General features: G+C 36.8%; 1 protein-coding gene across 1 annotated transcript in view; it reads right to left on the bottom strand.

The window, feature by feature from the left end:
* The window catches only part of LOC103917507 (rab GTPase-activating protein 1-like), a gene marked incomplete at its 3' end in the record, with an annotated part of 171,848 nt that overhangs the window by 114,829 nt on the left and 32,512 nt on the right, over positions 1-24,507 (bottom strand). Inside the window, exons 11-12 of the mRNA XM_009324650.1 lie at positions 18,834-18,927; positions 13,919-14,069 (exon numbers count right to left, since the gene is read on the bottom strand). Of these exons, the coding sequence (XP_009322925.1) occupies positions 13,919-14,069; positions 18,834-18,927 (245 nt within the window). The remainder of the gene's footprint in view (positions 1-13,918; positions 14,070-18,833; positions 18,928-24,507) is intronic.

Raw genomic sequence — 24,507 nt, forward strand, 5'->3', positions numbered from 1 at the left:
TTCTTTATAAAACAAAGCAAAAAAAGTGAGGAAAAAATGGTTACATTCAAAAAGCTATATTTTATTGTTATGGCAACTGATGTGCTAAAAATAAAGAAATAAAGTTGTTATGGCAACTAGAATTTTAAAGGCAGTCAAAAGTAGAATAATCAAACATTCTGCTGGCTTAAAATGTAACGTCTATGACTCAATTTTCAGAAAGAGCTTCAGAGACAAGTAGTGGTTGGGTTTTTTTGGATTCTGCTTTGGAGATCACAATTAGTACAAGTTTCAGAGAACTCTACAGAGTACAAGGGAGGAAATCAAGGTGAACAGAAAATTAGTCATTCGAAGTTCTCACCATCAGGAGGAAGAAACACACACCTTATGCCATTTAATTAATGTCCTGGCGACCTTACCTAGATCCATAAAATGTATCATCTTATTATTAAAATAAACAGCAATAGGACAGTATTTAAGTCACTCATCACAATGATCAAAAGACACTATATAACTAGAAGTTACTTAATGATTTTAAATTAAGTACTGAAAAGTTAGGGAATACCAAACTTCATCTGTCTGAAGAAGCAGAGTTCTGCCCCTTTATATGTATGGAATTATAAAGACAACTATAATTACAAGATCATAATATATTTAAATTCTGATACATGCTTGATTATCATTACAGGGCTCCTAGGTATACAAGCACTTCCATGACAATCTTAGAGAACTCGCTGTCTCCCATCCAACGCTTGTCAGATTGTCAAAATTGCTTCTTTAATTAAAAAATTAATAGAAATGTGTGCACTGTGAAATGTTCCAAAGCCCATACTCAGATAACCCTTAATTAATCCTAAGCAAAGTATTTAACAGATACTTCAGAGAATTATGACTAGAATCAGTAACTTATACTGGAAATATCTGCACTGGAACCATGTACATAGCATGTGCTAGCATCCCAGTGTAAGCTAATATTTTAACACAGTATGTGCCTTGTATTTTGTCTTCACTGCAGTTAATCAAGGTTCCTACTAGTGTTACTTGTAACTTTTCTGGCTCATATGAAGAGGCCATGAGAGCTTTCAGCATGCAGGAGTAGCATGGCCAAGAATACAGATCAAAGTCAAGTTCCTCCTCCATTTGTACTAAAGGGAAGAGAATCAGATTAACTCCTTATTGCAGCACAGAAATCAAGACATGTACACTGGAAATTCAAACAACACACAAGGGAGTGCAGCAAGGGTAACACAGACAAATTTAAGTACATTTTTGTAGTTTTGCTTCCCCAGCCTCAGTAGTAATCCTCGAGGCTAGACACACAGTTAACTCATTCCCTCTTAAGCACCATATGAAGCCACAGGTATTTCTAGATATGCAAATAATGTAGGAAAATATATTAACCAATGAATCTGTGACAAAGTCAACAGCTTCTGCAAAGGAAACTCCATGTACAACACTCACTATACATAAATTTTTATCAGTCAGGTAAGTCTTATTTGTATGAATATCAAGGATTTAAATCAAAGTTTTAGAAGTATCCCATCTAATGCTTAGGGCTAAAGGAGCCAGGCTGTGCATTTTCAAGGTTTGTTGCTGACTCAGCCAGCTACTGAAAACAAAAGACATGCTGTTCTGAGCTTTCTATGAAATTAGTTTCATCATTGTATAATATTCTAAACTTAATCAAGTGCATGGTTGCCCGAAATGTAAGTCTTCGAGTTCAAAGAAAACGTGCAGCAGTCCAAATATCACTCCACTCAACTGACAGCTATGTAAACCCATTGCTTGCATTCAGTATCTGGGGGTCACACTTCTTGTTATATCAGGTATAGCCATTCTGTACTGAATGTGTATAAATATATATATAAAAGCATCCCAAAACAGTATTTATTCTAACTTTTGCAGGCACATTTTATCCCTAACATGTGTTTCTATATTTTCAATTTTCCATAAAAGAAGAATCTGAGAGCAAGCATTTTCACAGGAAGGCAAAGGAAATCCTGGAAGGTGTGACAACAAAGACCAAAAGTGCTGTCTGAAATTACATTTACAAATTCGTGAAAGAAAGGTGGCATCATTCCAAAAGGTACCTCTAATTCCTTTGCCATATAGGTAACAAGGAGCATACTTAATTAGACTGCAATGTTACATTAACCTAACTAAGCTATCTGAAGGCTGCCTCAGAAACGGCCTCACCTGCCCTTCCTGCCCTGCCCCAGCTGTATGCTCCCATCTCACCCCTTACACCACACCTAGTGACAACACGGCTACACAGCACATCCATCTCATTGCTGTAACAGAGAAATGGGGGGAAGGAAGTTTTCTAAATATAAATCTACAAGTTACTGCGATGTATCAGCCTTGCAATCGCTAGATAGAGTACACTGATGAGACAGAACACGCAGTAAAAGAAACCTCTTTGGCAAGCACACAGCTTAGATAAGGCACAGCCTGAAACCACATCCCCCATATACGACGATTTAGATTTAGATTCAGGCTGTATATTGTATTACCTAGTCAAAAAAAGGTTGTATTTTGAAACTGGATTGCTTTTGAGACAAACCAGCCATATGAAGACAGCTTTGTCATATGCAGCACATGATAAAAAATGTGAAGCTCCATATCATCAATATTCAGTTGTCAGTTTAAAAAACAACTGATGAAAATTCACAACAAGAAAAAAATTCTTAGCTGCCAAAACATGTGTTTCTGTATGTCCACAGAAACCTACATAAAAGATTATTAGAAAGAGTATATGCACTAGCAGACTACAGTTGATCTCCTTTTGGTTAGTTTACCTCAGCAGCTGCAAAATTTGCTTGCTGATAGGGGAAATTACTCTTAATTGGTATGAGCATACTCATCACTACAAAGGGAAAAAATGTTTAACGGATACAGGCTGTAAAGAAGATCTATAGCTCTCTCATCTCTTCTGAAGCGATTACTGTAAAATGTACTTAATACTAGCTCAGTCCCTTAGAAGAATATCCTAAAGAACACATGAATAATATTGTCATTTGGGGTTTTATCACAAAGAAGTCATACATAAATTAAGGTAGCAAAAGGTATCAGAATTCACCCCTGTATTAAACTCCAGTTTGAATTTAAGTGATGTGTTCATCACTCATGTATGCTTTAATTGTTCTACACACTCAGCTCAAGACTTTCTGGTTTTGTTACTATTTCAATTATTGTAAATCGCCCATTATTAGCTGTACACTGCCATGGTAAACCATGCTTTAATAAAGTGTTGACCACCAGTACTGTTGTTAACAAAGGCATTTTAAGAGACTTTAAACACCAACTGTGATTCTTTGGAGAAATAAAAAAAGCTAGATATAAAGTATACTTTGGGATCCTTCGATTCTTAGTGTTCTTCTCTAAGCATTTAGAGCGCTTTGTTTAATTCTTATGGCATAAAATATGAACATATTGAAACCAGCAATTAATAGTCAGGAAAAGGTGGTTTGCTCTCTTAAATAATGTATTTAAGATTTTTTTAAACTTTAACTTTCATAAAACAGTCATAGGAAATATTGCTTATTTTAAAGACTGACCTCTGCATCTTTTTCTGTGTAAGCAAGTATAGGACCCCAGATTGGGCTTTTAGAGAAAGCAGTTCCTGATGGTCTGAAACAACCTTTCAAAAATCACACAACAGAATCTACCAGGCAGTTGCCCTCAGCTTTAATTCAGACACAAACAATTCCAAACACAAATTACAGCTAGTAATTCAGATTTTCAAGAGACATAGTAATTTTTAGATAGAGTCACTGCATTTGCATATGCAAGCCACTTGCACATGCCAACGTGGCATTTCAGCAACCCAGTGACACACAAATGGCTGCCTTACTTCAAAGTCAGACTGAGGCTGGCCTGAAATTCTTTGGAAGACTAACATTACTGTTTATTTACACATGTAATAACAGAAACTCATTAGCCTTACAAGACATTTAAAAACCAATTACTCTGATGTTCAGTGCAGTCTTCTGATTTCCAGAATGTGGATATTATATGGATAATATCACCTAATTCCTCTCATACTAACTGCTCCATTACAGCAACATACAAACCCCCGTGTTTTTGTCTCTTCCTCTCACCTTCAACAGCTCCAGCCCTTGAGTAATGCAGCCTCCTGAATGCCAGTTACGCAACCTCTGTTTGAAAGCAGGGGATGGTTAGGAAGAAGCGAGTTTTAGATGAAAGAGTAATACCAAGAGAAGGTTGCTGGTTTAAGGGGGGGGGGAAGCTCTCGGGAATTATAGCTCTCTTGCAATGGTCCACATACATAACAATTTGCTTCATCTCGGCAGTGCCCTATGCTGTAACAGATAGATGCATACACACAGAATGAATATGCATTACATAAAGACAACACACACCACAGAGAACTTCAGAAATGATCCGATGTTACTCAGTGGTCTAGAATACCATTGTTTAAACCGTCTTCTTACTATGGCTGCTCTTTCAGCATCAGCATCATTACTGCTACAGGAAAACTGAACACCCATTAACAAACCAATATTCAAATTAAACTAGGATACCCATTAATGTTTTATCTACAAAGGAGCATCATGGATTTTTAAAACAAGTTCTGAGGTGCCAAGCATTTACCAGAACTACCAGCTATTACCACACAGTAATTCTACTGTAAAGGAATAGCGAGACACTGAGACGTCCCTCCTCCATCCTACCTAACAAAACACTTTTTATCTGCGTCAATATACATATACCCGGAGTCTATGAGACTACCAATTTTAATATCAATTCTTCCAGTAACCATCATTTAAACCTATTCAGGCCATAATACTGGTATTACCCAACGTTTTATCATTCTGTTTGAAACAATGGGCAACTGTGCTCCCCTGTTTTTGCAGATAACGGATTATAAATTCACACAGACAAAACAGAATGCAGTCCCCAAGAAGGCAAATGCAAATCTCGTTTGCACTCTACCTTTCAGAACAAATGTGTCAACTTATGTGACTTCCAGAGATGGTAGCTCATACAGGGACCCAAGAGCCAGGAACTGTATTGTGAGTGTCATTTTAGTGCTATCATAAGTAATTATGCATGAAAAATAAATTGCAGGAAAATTCTTAATGTGGCAGAACTTTTTATAATTTTATGCAGGCTCTGAAAAAAATATTATTGGCACTATTTTCCACTGCAAATATCATACATAAAAGTTAAAATTAAGATGACATAAAAATAAAAATTACTAATGGATGCTACCCCTTTTTTTCCTGAAACGAGCTGTCATTAAATTGAAGAATTTCTTTGAAGATGAAGAGTGAGCACAAGGTTTTCCCTTTTGTGCACAGAAATTTGAAAGATTTTCTCCAGATAAGCTCTAAATGAATCAAAACTTGGCAAATTAAAATCACCTTAGGGACATTTTATTCCTGAGTTTGTAAAAGTAATATTAACATTTACTATGAAACTAGGTACCCTGGTAGATTCATAATAAAATAAACCTTTTATCTGAAGTCTGAATTTAAATTAAGCTATTTAAAGAATTAAACTTCTGTCAACTTCTGCTCTTCAGAGGCAATATTTTTTCACTATTTTCTAGTAAGTTATTTTCAGTTCATATATACTGTATTATTCCACAGTATGCAGCACCACTAAAATAATTCAAAGAAGTGGAAGACTGTAACTGTCAGCACTAACAGCTCAACTTATACCAAAAATGAGGCATTCTATCAATCCAACCAGCATATGATCTGATTTTTCTCTGCAAACCACATTAAATTGTAAAAATATCAAGAATCTACTTGCCATTAAATGAATGATCTCAGTTTAAGAGAAGAGTTAAGTAACAGTCATCCTATCCTTACCCTTTCAGAAAAGGTGGAGAAAAGTAAAACTTAAGAAACTGCCTATAGATACTGAAATTAAAAGAAACATGAAACTGGAAAAGTTGCACATACATCTCGAAGCGATCATTTCCTCTAGAATTATTTTGCTTAATATCTAAGTACCTCATTCAAAAAGCAAAAAAACAGATATTAGTTATCTCTCTTTTTAGTCAACTGAAAAAAATCACAATTTTTTTATAATGATAATTGATCCTTATATAATAGGAACTTTTGTAATTGATAAGTATATAGCCACGTCATTCTTGATATCTAATCTCTCTAAAAGTTAAGGGAGACCATTCCTAATTAGTAGCGAGAACAAAAAAAGATGCAAAGAAAAAACTAGAACAACAAAAAGGTAATAGATCAGCATTTCTGAAACTTTTTAATTTTTATTGCTGGGAAATTTGTTTAGTGCAAAAAGACGGGCATGCTGTGTTTCTAATATTTGTAATCACAAATTGGGCAAGGTACCATCTTCAAAGATTTTAGGATGCTTTCTTGCAAAAGGGAGGGCCCTTTATCATTTTCAGTAGGGTATTTGCCATAAGCACACGTGTCAAAAGGAAAGATGGTAGTTGTACCAGTTTTGGCTGTAGTTGAGGACAGCAGTCTATTTAGAGCACTTCACTTCATAGACACATTTTTGAAAAACTGCTGCAAGAGGAAACCCACAGGTTACATGCTACTCTTGATACTTTCACATTGTTTGTGACCAGACTGCTTAATAGACAGAACTCTGATGACATGGGTTCCTCCCCACTGTACTGGGCAGAGAACATACAAGTTATTACTCGCTATGTAGATGCATGAACTCCTCCATTTTCAGTTAGGACAAACAGATGCAGCATTCTGAACACAAATATTTGCTACAAAAATACTCTAACGTTTCAGTCCATTAACCAACCTGCTGTGGCAGCTGGTGAACAGTCATCTTTTTAATTAGACACCCTTACTGATTAATTAGTCTCAGAACACTGAGCAGTGGAACCCTGCACGATGCCATTGGGACAAAAAATATTGCTCTTCCTAGTGCTAACTTAATATCCTTTGGTATTGCTGCAAATAACAAGCTTGATTAATTTTCTACGCAAACTAAAATAGCCTTCCTATGTAAGTAATTCTCTCAATCCACAGCTAAACTGTTTCAACCCAACAGTTTCACACAAGTAAATAAATAAATAAACCCCCACAAACATGGCATCAAGGCCCCAGTTTCAAAGTTAACTGCATTTAATCCTATTTGCATAGACACAGTGGCTCATTTGTAATCTCCTCCACTTTCCATTTACTAACTACGTGAGCAAACTAGCAATAAAAATAAAAAAGCCAAGTAAATACTAAGTATGAAGCAAAGAAGCAAATACCTTTTCTTGTTTGAACAGTTTTGGTAATTTCAAAGTGTAAAAAGTAAATACATTTCTACATTAGGTTTACATGAAAGTTGATCTTTACTTCAGTCCTTTGAGATCAGTTTGCAGATAGATGCACTACGGAAAACATAACTGAAGTTAATTCAATGCATGGAAGACTGTACTTAAGCTGATGATGAAACTTCAGCGATGATACTTGCTATGTTTAGCTATCCTATTTCTAACTTTCAATTTTGGACAAGAGACCACTATTACACCTTTGTGAGAAGAGATGATACAGACATCCATTTGTAGGAATTCTCATAGTCCTACCACTATGAAAAAGTTTATGTTCTCAGAAAGTGCTTATAATAATGAAATACAGCTGTTAAAGAATTTCAAAGATTTTTCTCTACTGTAGCTCTTCCTTTTTGTAGAGGTTTGTAACAGAAGTGTTAAGCTTGATCTGATGACCAGCCAGATGGAGACCCGCAGCAAAGCTACAGCACGTCACCTCTGCCAACAGGAAAACAGACTGGGAGCCACAAACCCACCCACAATGAGGAAACAAAGAGCAGCAACGCTGTTTAAGATTTACACAGGCTGAAACCAGCAAGCTTCTGAGGGGGAAAAAAAACCCCACACCATAAGAATTGTTTGGCTCCTAAAGAGTACCAAAAACTTGTCATAAAACCAGTTTGTTGTCACTAACCAAGAGAAACCCAAGAGGTGTAGGGATGACTTCGTAGCCAGCGTTCCTTGCCCTCCATGTCAGACACAATTGATCCTGGCCAAGGCAGCTGAACACACGCACCGTAGGGCTTGTGACTACATGGATACAAGAAAATTAATGTGTAATGTCTAATTCCATCAGTGCATATGGACTGCTTCCATTTGCCATCATTTACTGTTCTTTTCAGCAAACAAGTGCTAAAGTTTAATTTTGTATCTGGGCCTGCAAAACTTCTTAACCTGAGAAGTCTCCAGAAATCTGAAACCTTAACTTTCTTTTTTTTCTTTTTGCTTTATAATGAGAGGATTTGCCTTGTAGGAATCAGAAATAATAATACTGATCCAAACAGAACTGATAAACTACATATATTAGCTCTAAATTGATTAGATTTCATTCAGCCCAAAAAATAATACATTTGCTCCGTCTTCTGTAGCAATGGAATGTACTTTCATATAATTGGTCCCTACTGCACGAGAATTATACCTCTGTGTGATTAGTGCCAGTATCAATTTATTATATAACTGAGATAAATTATTTTCATGATATGGCAATGTTTAATCTCCAAATCAATGCCTCTTAAATTTGCTTCGGACTTTGGAAGAATTCTTAGGATTTTCACTCTTCTGTAGAGTGGCTTGAAACGTTATTGGCTGAGACGCAAAACACCATTACATAGTCAGCAGACAAAGCTATTTTTTTTGGCCAACTCTTCTGAAGCCTGACCCTTTAATTAGTTATTATCTCTAACTGCTCTGGACACATGCTCATATTGCCAAAGGAAATTATGACAATAAACAAATAATCTTATTTTTGGTTCTCTTGTAAGTCATTTGGAAGGACAGCCATTTAATATTTCTTTAAGTCCTTCCACCCAAAGTCACCAGCCATTTCAAAAATGGACATTCATATTCATACGCAAACTTTCATTGCTTTTGAGTAACATAATACTACCAACATCTACTTTATCTGAAACCAGATTTCTTCTTCTGATCATACTTTAAAAAATAATAATTAATTCAAAACCAGTTTTGTTTTCTTAAATCAGAGCAGCAGCAGCATTTAAAAGTAGTCTATATATGCTGCTAGATGAACTTTAAACATACAGCTTATTTCTTAATGGAAATCAGATTGTAAACTGAAAGACTTTTATAAAGAAATGATACGTTTAACAATCATAAATCCTACCTTAAAATGGTCCATCCAAAAGTTTTCAAACTACAGAATGTGAATGACTGTCTTCGTTTTCTGCTTTCATTATTTCACTTATGCAACTACATAAAACCCTGACAGATGTTACTTTCTAAACTTAGGAACAAGGACTTTAGCGTAGGTAATTTCAAGAGTAATCAGTAACAGCACTACAAAACAGGCACCTGGTCCATAACACCGAAAAGGATGGAAAGAAGCCTCACCCTACAAATTCAGCAGTGAGAACACATACAAGAATGAAACCATCTGAAACACAAAAGCAAACTGTTAATAATAGGCAGCATAAGATATAATAAATAAAACATTTGTCCCAATTCAGACGCAACAAATGTTCTACAGCAAGTTGCTTTATGACTACCATCAAGTGACAGCAGATTTCTAACGATTTACACATCCACAGTGCCTGACACCTCTTCTGAAACGGACAGTGTGGAGTACAGGCAGCAGAGTGGGGCAAGGTGGAGTATAATTATTGCTGAAGATGATTACCAGTTACCTCAGTTGTAAACAGGGTAAACCGTGGCTTGCCACTGGTCGGTTTATCTGAGCTCAAAATATATCACGTCATGGGAAAAATTAATCTGAGTCTCTTGAGAGGAACCAGTGAAGCTAAACATGAAATAATGTCAAGTAGGCAGGAGATAAAAATTCCATCAATGAAGTGACCCTAGCTTATGCATGGTTTCCCACTGATCTTTTTATAAATGGATCTGACATGCTTTTACAAAAGCTCTATATACAAGTACCAGCATTACCCCTTCATTATAATCACACAAGCAGATTTTTCTCATTCTGATTTACATTTGTGTTTTCCTTTAAAATATATATATAAAAAAAATGTATTTATCTCTGCTGGTGTATCTTTTATTTTCCCCTTTCTTTACTGTGCCACGTGCAGCAGGGTCAAAAGCCTATGGCACACATGCCAGAAAGGTAACTAAGGCAGATTTTGATTGTCATACAGTACAGATTTACATATATGTCAGAAATGAAGCAGCTGCCAAATCACAACTCCTACTCTCTAAAATTGTATGCAAGACCTACTATTGTGCTCCAGTCAAAATTTCTGAGAGGCTCATGGTAATCACCAAGCTGGAACTCAGCGGGAGACGTGAGATAGAGCAAGACAGTGCTTGTCAGTAAGAAAGCATTTGTGAGAGCAGAAGTATTTCTTTCTCCCTTCCCTCCTGGAACTCCAAACTCAGCTAGAGGTGGGAAACATTATCGGTGTGTGAACGCTCTGATATGGGAAGGAAACACAGTTCACTAGATCATTCTTGACAGACTGTTGACCTCCAGCACGAGGACTAGAGGACAGGCCTTTTGTAGAAAATAAGTACGGCATTGATTTTTCTAATAAGACAGAGATTTTATTTTGCTTTCTGTGCTGAACTGAAACACTAAAACAAGTCCCAAATTACTCTCTCCTACAGAACACATTCAACAAAGCACTCCTCTAACTGAAAAATACTGCAGTATATTTCAGAGCTCTGCATACAGATGGATATATACAGTATAACATGCATACCCGATCTGTAAAGTGATGTGAGTAATAGTTGGCCAATCTAACATACTACTTCTGCACAAACTGCACGCAACTGGAGTAGAACAACAAATGTGTCTCTATCACAGCCTCTAAAGTAAATGTAAATGTTGAGAGTCTGCTATCATTCAGTTCATCACAAGGAACATGTTTTTGGCCTGCCAGTAACAGAATTCTCCTCCTCCACTAGCGAGCACAGTTTCACCAGGAGTTAACCAGAAACACTGTAGTAAAGTTCCAGTTTTTACCAGATTTCCCTCTGTTCCCTGTAAGAGGTAGTCATAAATTAGGTATCATATGTTCAGTACTAATAGTTCCAGCTATCGGGTTCACCTTTTAAGCTATGATAGTAAAATGACAGTTTTCAAGATTTGTTCCTCAAGTTAGCCCTCTGACGTTTTCTTTGGGAAAAAAATCGTTTACACCTCATAACCAAAGAAATCAAAGATGTCAAAGATGCTTTTAAAGCCAAGCCTCATTCAAGAAAACTGGCTGGCATTCCTTACCTTACTGGTGAGTACTGGCTAACACTATATCAATTACTACAGTACTCTATAGCATTTTGCTATCGCATTACACAGTTCAGCCACGTTATTTTGATCACCGGACAAAAAACCCCAACTGCACCTATATAAACTTACTTTCTTACAAATCCCTGGGTGCAGAGATTTTTCTAGTGATTGCCAGGTGCCCTCTTTCTCACTGAGGTACTGCAATTGGCAGTTTAGCCAAATGGTGCAGGTTGAGGCTGGATGATCAGAAAGGGGAAAGGGCTGGGGTGTTGGGAGAGCAGGCTCTTATGAAGGAGCTGTTACAATGAGCTAGGAGATAGAGCAGCATGGGACAGAGTGTTATGAAAGGTTCAAGGGAACTAGGCAGTAATGGGGAGCTGTTTAAGGCAGAGAGCTGTACCGGGGGAGTTGGATGAGGACGTAAGTAGGTAGTGGGTCAGGTCCGCAGATGTTACTACCACCTCCTACTTCTTGTATCTCAGACCATTTTATTCCCAAGATTGCAAGTGCAGAACACTGCCACCTCTAACCACCTAGGAATGTCTTACAGAAATAACGCTCAGGAATGCACACGCTTACAGAATATACTACTAAAGTGGTCAAGACACCCACAAAAATATCCAGCTTCCAGAAGTGAGCCTAAAAAAGAGAGAAACGTTAAGCAGAATGACCAAAATACAAGGAGACAATGAATCTCTAAACGTATGCGTAAACTGAAAGAATCAAGATGAAAGCTATGTATTTGATAAGAAGAATAAATAATTATGGAAAAAATAAAGTACATGTTGTTGGTATATTGGGATGGTAGCATACAAACAATGCAGAAAAAAGAAATCAGTTCTGCTTTTTCATACAGGAGAAGCAAGTGAACAATCATTAATACCCAAATAACTCTGAAGTTTAACATGTATATTATTATTGACACACAAGATAACATTGCAACAAAGCTTTTAGTAGGATTCAGAGAATAATACATAAATGCCTGCCTCTCTCTCTCTCAAATAGCTTAATTCACATTACCAACACACCAAAATGAAACTGAAAGAAGTTCTGTTCACAGACATAAATATCAGATAATAATTCATTAAAAAAAATTAGCTGTCAAGTTTTTCTGGAGCACCCAATATTACCTATTCCTAAAAACGGGCCTTAGCTTTGGTTTGGCATAGACTCTCTCCTGTTCGTTTCTTTTCATGAATCCTTTCATGCAATGTATGCCAAATGATGTGATCACCAGCAGTTACATACAGTCAGACTATGGAAGATATTTTGTGATTTCAGAATAAAAGTGATTTACTTCAGAAAAAAACCTGAGTTTGCATAAATGCTTCAGTTCAGAATAGGATTTAATTTTCTAACCCATAACAGTATAATATTTCATATTAAATACTCTATGCAATATCATCTTCCAAAATATACGTCACTGAAATATTTCTGTCATGAAAAGGCCAAGTGTAGCAAGGTATTTTTAAGGCATGAGGCCCTAGCGTCAAGATAAGGCTTGCATTTTAGAAGTTTTCCACTCCCTCCTCCGCTGTGAAACAAACATCTTCCCCACTTGTGGAAAGCAAGAGCAAAATAATGGAGGTGGTTTTGATGCAACATACAGCTGACAGATGTCCTGTGAATGGTTTCCAAGGAAAATATAACCCAACTATAACGTCAAAAAGAAAAATTTACACTATCCAAACATCCTTCTTTATTGGTAAAGGAAAAAGAAGCCATGCGGACAGATCTTACTCTGGGGACGCTTTTAAACTTTACAAACATAGTGGGTAGGTCAAATTAAGAGGACAAGTATGAAAAAAATATGACAACATTATGAAAGGAAACTTTTACTAACAACGTATACCCCAGAACTTTTGTATGGACAGATGATTCATTCCCTAGATAACAAATCCAACACTTTCTATGAGCAACATATAAAATGATCTTCATCCGTGTCTGCCATTACGACCATTTTTGAGACCACTGTTTTTCTCAGAGTGCTTAACTACCCCTCAGTGGCAAGAATTTTAGAACCCCAAATGGTGAGTTTACCTCCTGACATTGCAGAGAGTTTTTGCTACTACAACACAGTGGTTCTCAATCTTTCAAACGCAGCTGTAAGCAGTCTGGAACATCTATGCAGACAACTTCTTATAATGTTTACTGACTGCACTGATGACATTAGGATACAGAATGGGAAGAGATTCCCAACAGGATTCTCCTCTCAAATCGCCCATACAGCAAGGAGACTGGTTTCCTGCTAGGTAAAAATGTTTTTAACATTCTTTTCTAAATAAACAACAAAGCAAGAAATACCCAACTTTGTGGGGTTTTGTTTGGTTTTTTTTTTTTTAACTAAAAAACAGAAAATCAAGGCATACAGAGAACAAAAGCTGTTGAAAAAAGTGATGAATTTGAGTTTATAAAAAAACCCAACACCAAACACCTGAACAACAACCTGATGTGCTTATTATCATCACAGCAAGTGAATAGAAAGCTAAATGTCAAGCATTACTACAGATATAGGTCACCAATTTCTACTGTTAATGCCATTCAGCAGGTACCCATGGCAGGAGGTAAAGTCACCTAATCACACTTTCAGTTGCTTAAAACAAGCCAAACTGTTTCACTCTTTTGCTACTTTGCCACTGAATAAAACTGCAGCTTAGTAGAATTCATTTTAACCAAAGGAAAACAAAGACAGAAAGCAAGACAGAGGAAAAAAAAAAAAAATCACTTACCATTGTGATGAGAATTCTGTATTTATCCAGCATTGCCTGGTTGTCATGGCATCCTGCCAGCAACTGCCAAACCTCTGCCCTTAGCGCTTCTGGAACACCGCTTTTCACCAGGGTAGATAATCCGTTTGGTCTCACAACAAGATTATTGTGCCTGAGAAACAGACAATCATTTGCCTATTATACTTCAACTACAGGAGTAGAAATCAAGATTAAAAAAAATATAAAAAGTTTTTCAACTTTCCAATGTTATTCTGAAAAGTAGAGTCAGCAACTAGCAACATAAAGTTTTCTTCCACTGGTTACACTAATTAGTATTTGTCAGATGGAAAGCAAAAATTCTGCAAGGATTTGCAGTAAGAACCATGGCAAAATGTAGTGATATCCAAATTCTCTAGGTTTGGAGAAATTAATGAAAATTAGAACAATAAACAATTGCACAAATTGAACTAAACTGGCTAATGAAGAAAAATTTCAATTGAAAGAGAAAACTATGCCATCTGTGCAGATAATTCAATTTAAATATTTCTTCAACATCTACATTTAGCTTAGGTTAAGAAAAAGGAAATTAAAAGTAACCTAAGCTATATAGAGAAATAAATTTTGGAAAACAAATAAAAGCCAGTTTTAAGAGTACTAACATGATGGCTGAAGTTCCAGTTTTACACTTAATGCCAAGAGTATGTTGCAAGTCCCACAAAGCAGTAACACTTGCACATAACCTTGGTAAAATCCCACCATTCCAAATAAATCTGCCTGTTAGTTTGAGCTGGTGTTTTACTGTTTGTACACACACCAAGAAATGTAGGAAGACAACTGCAGGATGACTTTTTTTATTTTCCAACACCGCATAATTAATCCTACAAAAGTTGGTATATAGAACTATGAACAGGCCGTATTCAGAAAGGCTGAATACTAAAGATACGTTTTTCAAAAATAATCTAGTCACTGAATCCATACATTTAGCATAAAATCACTACACATGCACAATATTGCAGAGCTTTCAGTTACAGATATTTAAAAATCCTTTTTGAGATAATAGTGTTTACTGATCTAGATTAAACATTGCTTTGACTTATTGTGGCAATTTTCATAGCAATGCAGCAGGAAGACTGCATGAATTGACTCTTTAGTCTTTCTAATGTAGGAAGTGCTTTGCTCTCTTATTTTTTTGACCACTGTTATGTTTTTCAACTCTACTGGTAGGAGAATAGTGAAAGCAACAGTTTAGCCAAACGCTAGCAAGCTGCGATTAAATTAAATAACCTGCAGTTTGACCCTTGATTTTAAGTAAATGTTTAGAGTGCTTATTCTTTGAAACAGGTCATTAAGATGTGAACAGTTTACCACTACTGTTTAAATTTAAAAGGTGCTCTAAATAAATTTTTTTCCTATACTTAGAGGATGATATCCCCATTTTTCCAAATGACTTGAGAATTAAAAAAAGAGTGTGATTATATAATGCCCTGATTCTTTTAAGCACAATAATTATTTGAAATTTTAAATGTGTAGTGCAACACAAGTAATTTCAAACTTTATCATTCAGTTAGTCAAATTAAAACCCAACTAGTCCCTTTTCTCTTTTTCAGTACATTTTGCAGCAAGTCACACTAGACTAATGGTCTTGTGATGGGAAAAAGCTAGAAAGAAAAAACAATATCCACAGAAATATTGAAAGGACTAACCACTCTAAGTGGTTACAAAATTATGAAATGTACATTCAGGAATAAATAAATAAAATACACCAGAAACTTAAAGCTCAAGTTGTGTGAAAATGACGCATTCACAGCACACTTCAGATTAGTTTGGTTATTTCATGGATTTGGTCATATGTATTCTATGTGAAACACAGAGGGCCTTCTCGGAGGACTCAGCGAGCAGATAAAATAAAATGAACAGCTAAAAAGGTACATTCCCATATAAACATAACAGGGAATTTTTCAGTGACACCAAGAAAACAATACAAATCGCTTATGGCAACAACTAACAGAAATGCACATTCCATGCTGTAATACCATCCTTACTACTAAACATTCACAACTGAGAATTAAGCATCCTATAGTGCACCAGATTTTACTGGATTTGTCATGTATTTAGATAGTTTTACAGTAGAGGTAATACTTTAGCAGCATTAGTCCATGCAGTAAAGCATAACTAACTTTAATAGACAACTTCTCAGTTTCTGAATGTCTGTTTGGGAAACAGCTTGATCATTAATAATCCTTCCTCTGTATTCTACAATAATGAACAAATACAGATTTTTCCCTCCTTTGTGTAGAGGCCCAGGCACCTTACATTCCTAGAAACTTTCTGACACCTGCTTGACCATAATATAACAGAAACGAGCATAAAATAAAAGCTTGTCTTATTCTAGTCTTATCCTCTAGCATGTGGGAAAAAATGGGTCATTCATGGATGCTGACATCTTTAATTTGTTACAAAGTGCTGTAATTCTCCTGCGCAAAATTTTAAAACATCCAAGAGCAGGGATACAGAACAGCGATGCATAGACTATGCTCCAACTTGACAAACAAATATTTCTGAGTAAGGACTGTTATTGACCATTACTACTTTAAAAAACAAACAAAAAAAAAAAAAACCCAAAAAACAACACATGAGAAATAGTTAAGTACTCAGCTAAGCTAGCTCAGCTTGCAAGAACAACTTTAACGCTAAGCATGCAGTAAATAGTAAAATAAATTAAAAGATACTCCATTATTTCCAACAGTTTGTTGTATCTTTTGGGTAAATTCTCTTAAGTCCTGTTTATATGTTTGAAGGAAACTCTTGGAACAATGTTTTTGCCGAGTCAGTCCGTTAGGTTACAGTGACATTTTAATGAAATGACAAGAAGCAATTAAAATGCAAGAAATTTTTCATCTAAGAGACAAATCAGCACACCAGTTCTCCAAGTGGAAATGTTAATTTTTATTTATTTACTTCTTTTACAAGTGCACAGATATTCCACTAGCATATGCTGCAGTTTTGAACACACTAGAAGATTTTATTTCAATCTATTTTTAGTTTTCAAATTGTTAACATTTTTCATCTGTTACTCTTTCCAAATTTTGTTCTTAAAAATGTAACATAACACTATTCAAGAATTCAAGTATGTTATACACTTGAATTTATCTCAAAAGGTAATATTGCTTGAGACACTCCTAAAGTAAATGTTTGCTACTGCTAGTCTTCAAGCTGGCTGTGATCTCCCATTTCTCATCCCATTTTTAACTCATTTTAACTAAAGTGTTTTAACTACTAAATGATTCTCTGGGTTAAGTGTATATGTTTATCTTAGAACTTCAAAACAGTTTACTCCAGAAGTCTTAAACATTTTGTCACATTGAATAGTATACTTGAGCAACTTGAAGAAATAGTTGGTTATGTGAAACTTGAGAGAATGAGCTGTGGGTGGTTCTTTATTTCAGCATGCTTACCCACAGGAGTCCAGATATTTGTCAAGGGCATAAGTTAAAACTAAAAGAATCAACTGATAGATTAATTTAAATAAATAAATAAAAATTTAAAAAGTAGCATCTTCCAATGCAAATGCAATGCAGATTGAAACAAACCTGCCACACAGTTCTTTATGGACTCAGGATGGCTTTCCCCATTGGCCTTGGGGTGCCAGATACAAAATTGCAAACAATTTATAAACTCTCTCTTGGGATGTCCTTTAGAACAGGCTTTGGAAAGTTCTAAACAGCCCCAGAGAGGATCAGTTTACAGCCTTTTCAGGTGAGGAAAACACGCTTGTCTATAGGGATCAACTGACTTCCCCACTTTTCCTCACTATTGTCTTAATCATTCAGAGGGTCCATAGCCAGAATATTTGCACAATCATTCCATTAAATATTTGTGCTTCCCCAAAAAGATCTTTCATTAACGCCAGAAACTTGGATGACAAAACAGTTAAAAACAAGCAGGAGGGAAGGGTTCCCTTAAGCTCAATAAAATCTTGTGATGTCTCATTTAGTAACATTTGCATGAGATCTCCATTAAAGATGAGGTCAGCAGCAAGAGGCTGTGTTTCTCCAAAACTACAAGGTGGCCAAGTAAAGGGGGGAATTGCCCAAATAAATCCTTAAAATGTTTTTCAGCTCTCTTTTTGGAGTTAGGAAGACGAAACTTTGCCAATTCCAGATTAAGGGCCTCTAATTATTTTTGTCTCGGGCAGCAGGAGCTATTACTTAAAAAGGGAAAACCAAGTAAGTGGTTCCGGCATTTGCTAATAGTATAAGGTCTCTCAGAGGTAGCAAATACACAGACATTTTCCTCTCTTGGCAAAGTATATGCTGCTACTGAAGCACTTAATTAAACCACAGAAGTAACACTGTTGAGAACATGCTCTAGGCTTACAAATATTCTTCATCTTACTCTCCAACAAACAGTTTAAGTGAGGATCACAGTCTTTCTAGAATCCCTTTTCAAGTGCTTACATGTAGCACAAAAAAAAAAAAGCCTCTAAACAAATCAGTCAATTAAATGTACATCAGCTAGCACAAATGACTTAAGACAGGACAGACTGGAGTTGCTCTGTCTTTTCTATGCTAGCACTGAGAGGCACCAAGTTTCATGAGAGCTTAACATCCAGCCCCAAGGAACACAGGTGGCCAGAAAGTTCTGCATTTGAAGACTCACACCTGCAGTGTGAGCATACACGGACGTATTCTCAAACACTGAGCAAAACAAGACTTTTGCAGATGCTGTGGGAGAGATTTGTCAAATAACTGCAAGTTAAAATAAGAGGATTTACCAGTCCTTTTAAAACTAGGTTTAAAATACAGACTTCAATGTGTTTTGTATTTTAAACTGTGTAAGCTGAAGAATTTCAAACCTCCTGCACAAGAGCATATAGTGTCACAAAACAAAGAAAAGGTTACTATTTAAAATCTAAATTTAAGAAATGAAGCATTACCATCTCCCCAGTAATTCTCCCCAGGAATATAAAATCTTCTCAGGACAATCCTTTGACACATCACCAGTACCACTGGAGAGTTCATTATCACTCTCTGGAAAAAAAAAAAAAAGAAAGAAGACAGACAAAACAAGAAAACAAAAGCATGCACAGATTTACTGAAGAGAACAGATATTAAAGATGCATACATATAAGTCTCAGAAAATTCTTCTCACACATCAGTTTTAAAACCACAAAAAGACACAGAAAATATTAGTGGAACCATAAAGAATGTTTAGCAGACTTGACAAAACAAGTGTATTAATAAAGTTACCATAAAGTTTAAGAGAACAAGACTAGGGAATAATTCACAGCACTGCCACAGGAAAAAGGGCTGGGATCTGGAAAAGCATTATGTGAGAAAAGATTCAAGGCTGTCAACTATCCATTTAATGAAATTTCACAACGCAGTATTATCTAAAAGTCACATCCACTCCAGACTTCACATAAAGAGAACTCTCTTTTAAAGCATAGTAGATAACACTACTTCATTACATTGCATCCCTCAGGCACCATTCTGCTCTCATGTGGTGCTCTGATCTCAAGAAGCCTACTCAGAGTCACAAAATAATTTTTTTTACTAAAACAAGTTCATGGAAGAGCAGCAAAAACAACACTGTGACATTAGAGGTCATATTGCATGGAACAGACAAGAATGCTTCAAATGGAAAAGAAACCTCCTAAGTATTAAGAAAACACTTATGGAGGGATGTATGTCATTATATGACTAATACACAAAACTAGAAGGGACAATGTGAGCTTGGGGTAGTGTGCTCCAATAACCATCCAATCCAAGTAACAATCCAATTTCCAAGTGTCTTAGGGGTCTATGCAGATGTCCACAGTAAGTTGAACAGTCTAACTCTTTAGAGCAGCTCCTCAGATGAACATGGTTTTGCAGTTATTTGAACTTTTCCCAGTTTTATCTGAATAAAATACTGCTAAAAATTAAACATGAGTACAATTTCAACAACACCAAATGTTGAGAGAGCTCCAATTCTCAGCACCTTTACTATGAAACACAACCTAAAATGAGACACTGCAACAACCCCATTATCCTCAGAGGCCTCTGAAGCTATGGAGAGTTTCGATGTTAGAAGGTCTGTTGAGGTTGCTCTTTCCTGTGAACTGAGCTGTCTCAAGAAGCTAAAATAAAACAAAAAAGGAGGACCAAAGCTACATCTGCTCCCAAAATCCCTTAGATACTCTCTTCAACACAGCTCAGTCACATCTGGTTACTGACCTAATATCTTTAATTCCTCAGGTACGTTAAACACTTCACATCCAACTTTATGTAGACAACAGTAGTAGTTCAGGTAGAGGAGGATTTTCAGTACTTGTACAATTATCCTCTTAAGTCTTCATCCTTGTCATTCTCACTTCAATTAAACGTTTCTAATTTATAGTCTCAGCAATTGTCAAATACAAGTCATTAATAAAAGAAAACATCAATGCTTGAAATTGACAACAAACTGTGAGGACAAAGATAGCATATACTGTATCTCAAGGACAACTAACAGCAAAAATGCTGCCCTGAGAGAAGAGAGAAGCATATCAGAAATCTCTTAGTGTTTCACATTGAACATTAGATTAGTGAACCCTTTAGCTTGGAACCCGTTTGTACAGCTTTACAGGCCCCAAAATACAAAGCCAACCTGCATTTAAATACTTCCCCTTCAAATTTAAAAACAAACAGACAAACAAACAAAAACCCCCAAAATACCCACGCTCATCATAAACCTACAGGAAACTTTTTTTTAAGCTTTCCCAATCTTTTGCATACATTCACTAGATCTAAAGATGCAAATATGAACATCTAAAAACATCAAATTTATCATTTTAACTAAAATTTGATATCACTATAGGATTCCCAGTAACCAAAGGAATCCATTAAGTTCCAGTGGAAGAAATGTATTTGAAGACTCAACTTTCCTTTCATATTAAAATTGCCAAAAATACTGTAAAGGCAAATCTCCTCACTTACTACCCAGGCCTGGTAATAACTAAAAAACAAAAAATAATTTAAAGCAATTAAATGCATTACATTTTTTAAATTCAATCCTCTCCTGATTTGCCTAACTGGATCAAAGAGATCAATTATAAATGCAGCCCTTCTACTTCCCATGGAAACAAGGAAAAAAAATTTTGAGGAAACGTTTTCTAGGTTGAGTACATTGGCCATTCAGAGACACAAGGTACGTATTAATGGTACTGGTACATATTATGAATCTCAAGAAACCTGGCTCACACCAGAAATTTATCATAAACCACAATTTCAGAAAGGTTTCACACATTCAAGGTAAAGGAAGACAATTTGGCACAAAATTCTGAAAGGAGAGATTTTAATTACTTTGAAGAGACTGAAGAACTACAGTGTATCTCTACAAGAGCTACTGGTGAAAATATACACAAACAAATCTTGCAGTCTGAAAAAAAATCTGATAAAGATGAATAAAACAAATCCCCAACCAGACCAAAACTTCATTTAAAAATGGAGTTACGCTGAATACTTCCAGGAACAAAGCACACTAGCTGTTATCTGATCCAAACCTGAGCTTGCCAAGGAATACTAACATCAGACAAAAAGAAACAAACCCCTTCTTTTCTCACCCAAAGTTCTTCAGGAGATTAGTGTTACATAGCATATGTATTCCAGCAAGATATATCACAAAGCTACAGTGCTTCAGCCCTGAAAATTCTTTCATCTGGAAGGCTTAACAGTATTTGGAATGTATTATTCAGTTATATGTCAGAAAATTACAGGCCTTAATTAGAAATGCCATATGTTCCCTTTCAAAAGACGTTAATGTCAAACTTCAAAATAGAACAGGGCAAAGGAAAGAGAATAAACAGCTTTAAAAATCCCTACTTTGTTTCCACTTTAAAGACTATTTACATCTTCTAACCTGTGTAAGCACGTAGGTATAAATTAAGGGGAAAAAGAAAAAAGAAGAGGTCGTGGGAGGGATATTTAACTGTAGATGTTCAAGGTGTGCTTTTATACAATTTTTTTCCACATTCTATAGCATCTATAAGCCAGCAGCATTAGCCAGAGCATTATCCACCCTTATTCTGCAGGGAATGCCACAGAACCCTTCCTCTAAATGTATTGTGTACTTCTCCCTTCCTCCTTTATTTGCCCTCACCTCTCAGAGCCTCTCAACTGGACAACAAAACTTATGCCTCACCAGAATGGGAGATGTCTCAAGGGAACAAACCTGAGGAGCTGGGTTGTAAATGTGCATACACACAAACAGACTTTAAGAATACTTACAGATAACAGTAAGGCTCTTGGGGTTTTTTGTTTATTTGTTTCTTTTTACCTGCAATGTGATGCACAAAATTCACAAAAAACTCACTTTGTGGATGTCCCATGAACCAATTCCCTAAATTCAGAGCCTCTGTTTAAAGCAGGCCTGAAGGATCACACTTCCACAGCAAGCATCGCTCTGCATGGCTTCAGCATGGAATCACAGAATACTTTGGGCTGGAAGAGACCTCTGGAGATCAGCTAGTCTGACCTCCTACTCCAAGCAGCGCTTGTTAGATCAGGTCAGGACCTGAATGGGAGGGTAAAGTCTTGAACACATTCAAGAAAGGAGATCGCAGAATCTCTCTAAATAACCTGTTCCACTACTTGACCATGTTTATGGTTTAAAAACAAACCAACCAACCCACCAAAAACATCCTTTTATCTATCCAGAATTTCCCAGGTTCCAACTTCTGTCTGGTATCTGTTGCCTCTCAGCCTGTTATTGTGCACCTCTGAGAAAAGAGTCTGGCTCCATCTTCTCCGAGTCCTCTGATGCAGTAGTTGCAGACAGCAATAAAGATTCCTCTGAGCTTTTTCTTTTCCAGGCTGCACAAACTCAGTTCTGTCGGCCTCTCGTTGTGCGTCATGTGCTCCCGCCATCTGACCAGTTTGGTGGCCTCCACTGGACTTGCTCCAGTGTGTCAATGTCTGTCTTGTACCGGGGAGCCCAAGACTGGACCCAGTACCCAAACGCAGTCTCACAGGTGCTGAATAGAGGGGATGGATCTCTTCCCTGGACCTGCTGGCTAGACTCCTGCTAATACAGCCTAGGGCGTGCTTGGCCTTCTTTGCTGCGAGGGTACACTGCTGACTCGTTTTCAACTTGTTGCCTGCTAGGATCTTCAGGTACTTTTCTGCAAAAGTCACTTTGTATCTGGTTAGTGTCCAGCCTGTCTTGTCACGTGGGGTTATTCTATCCTGGATACAGGACTTTGCACTGGCCTTTGTTGAACTTCATGAGGCTCCTGCCAGTGCATTTCTCCAGCCTATCCAAGTCCCTCTGAGTAGAAGCCCTGCCCTCCAGCATTATCAACCACTCCCCCCAGTTTGCTGTTGTTCACAAACCTGCTGAGGGTGTACTCGGTCCCATCATGCAGGTGATTAATAAAAACATCTAACAGCACTGATCCCAATACTGATCCCTAAAAGATACCACTACTTACTGACAGCAGGACTTTGCACCATTGAGTCTTTCATCCCAGCAGACCAGCCAAGCTTCCAACCACATTATTTTTCACTTATCCAGTCCCTGTCTCATTGATTTAATGATAAGGACACTATGGGATACAGTGTTGGAGTCCCTGTTAAAACCAAGGTATACAGCATCCACTGCCCGTCCCTTGTCCACAGCACTGGTTACCTTGTCACAGTAAGCAATGAGGTTGGTCACAATGATTTGCCCTTCATAAATCTATGCTGGCTGTTCCCAGTGACTGTGTTTGTCCTTCATGTTTAGAAACTACTTTCAGGAGTATATGCTCCACAACTGGTCCCACGGACTGAGGCTAGGCTGACCTGGGTCTTCCTTCTGGCCAAATGACATTTGCTTTTCTTCTTTTGGACATTTTCTATTTGCATGAGATAAATATGGAAGCCTGAACAGATACCACTCAGGTATATATATATATTTATATATACCACTCATTACATAAATTATTCATTATATGAGCAGACTCTTCAGAATAGGGCACAGAGAGTTGTATTTTAAGTGGCCCAGCACTAACGTTTATTATGTGACAATACTCTGTTGACCAGGATCAATTATAACTTCCCCCCTTTAAAAAACAGACCCCAACTTGCAGAAGTATGACTGTTGGTATGGAAGACCTCTTAGCGCTTTTAGCATTACCTTAAGCAAAATAAACTACGGCTCATTATTCTTGGTAACCAATAATTTGGAAAATGCTTCCCAAAGTGGCCCATCTTCCACACAGCAGAGGCACCTCTTTGGATTTAGTCTGATCCAGAATAGCCTGAAAGACTGTTTTTAATGGAAAACAAGTAAAACTTTCAGAATTACAACAATTACCTTTGATATGAAATGGCAATAAGGTTATTTCGGGTTGGGGGGGCACGCATTTGGGTTTTTTGTTTGTTTGTTCTTTATTATAAAGTATTTGTAACTGATGAAGTGCCACAGAAGACCACCCTACACAGTAAAATGGCTGTACATGTTTGGAGCACTGTAAAACCATGAGAGGTTTGACTATCTCCCAAGACAGCAACAGAGCGATTAAGACGAGCCTTATGAGACAGCTTCACTAGGTTATCCAAGTTCTTACTTTTTAATTTGACTAAAGAGAACACAGCTCTTGATCATAT

This window comes from Pygoscelis adeliae, unplaced genomic scaffold (genome assembly GCF_000699105.1).
Source record: "Pygoscelis adeliae isolate BGI_AS28 unplaced genomic scaffold, ASM69910v1 Scaffold126, whole genome shotgun sequence".
Taxonomy (NCBI): Eukaryota; Metazoa; Chordata; class Aves; order Sphenisciformes; family Spheniscidae; genus Pygoscelis; species Pygoscelis adeliae.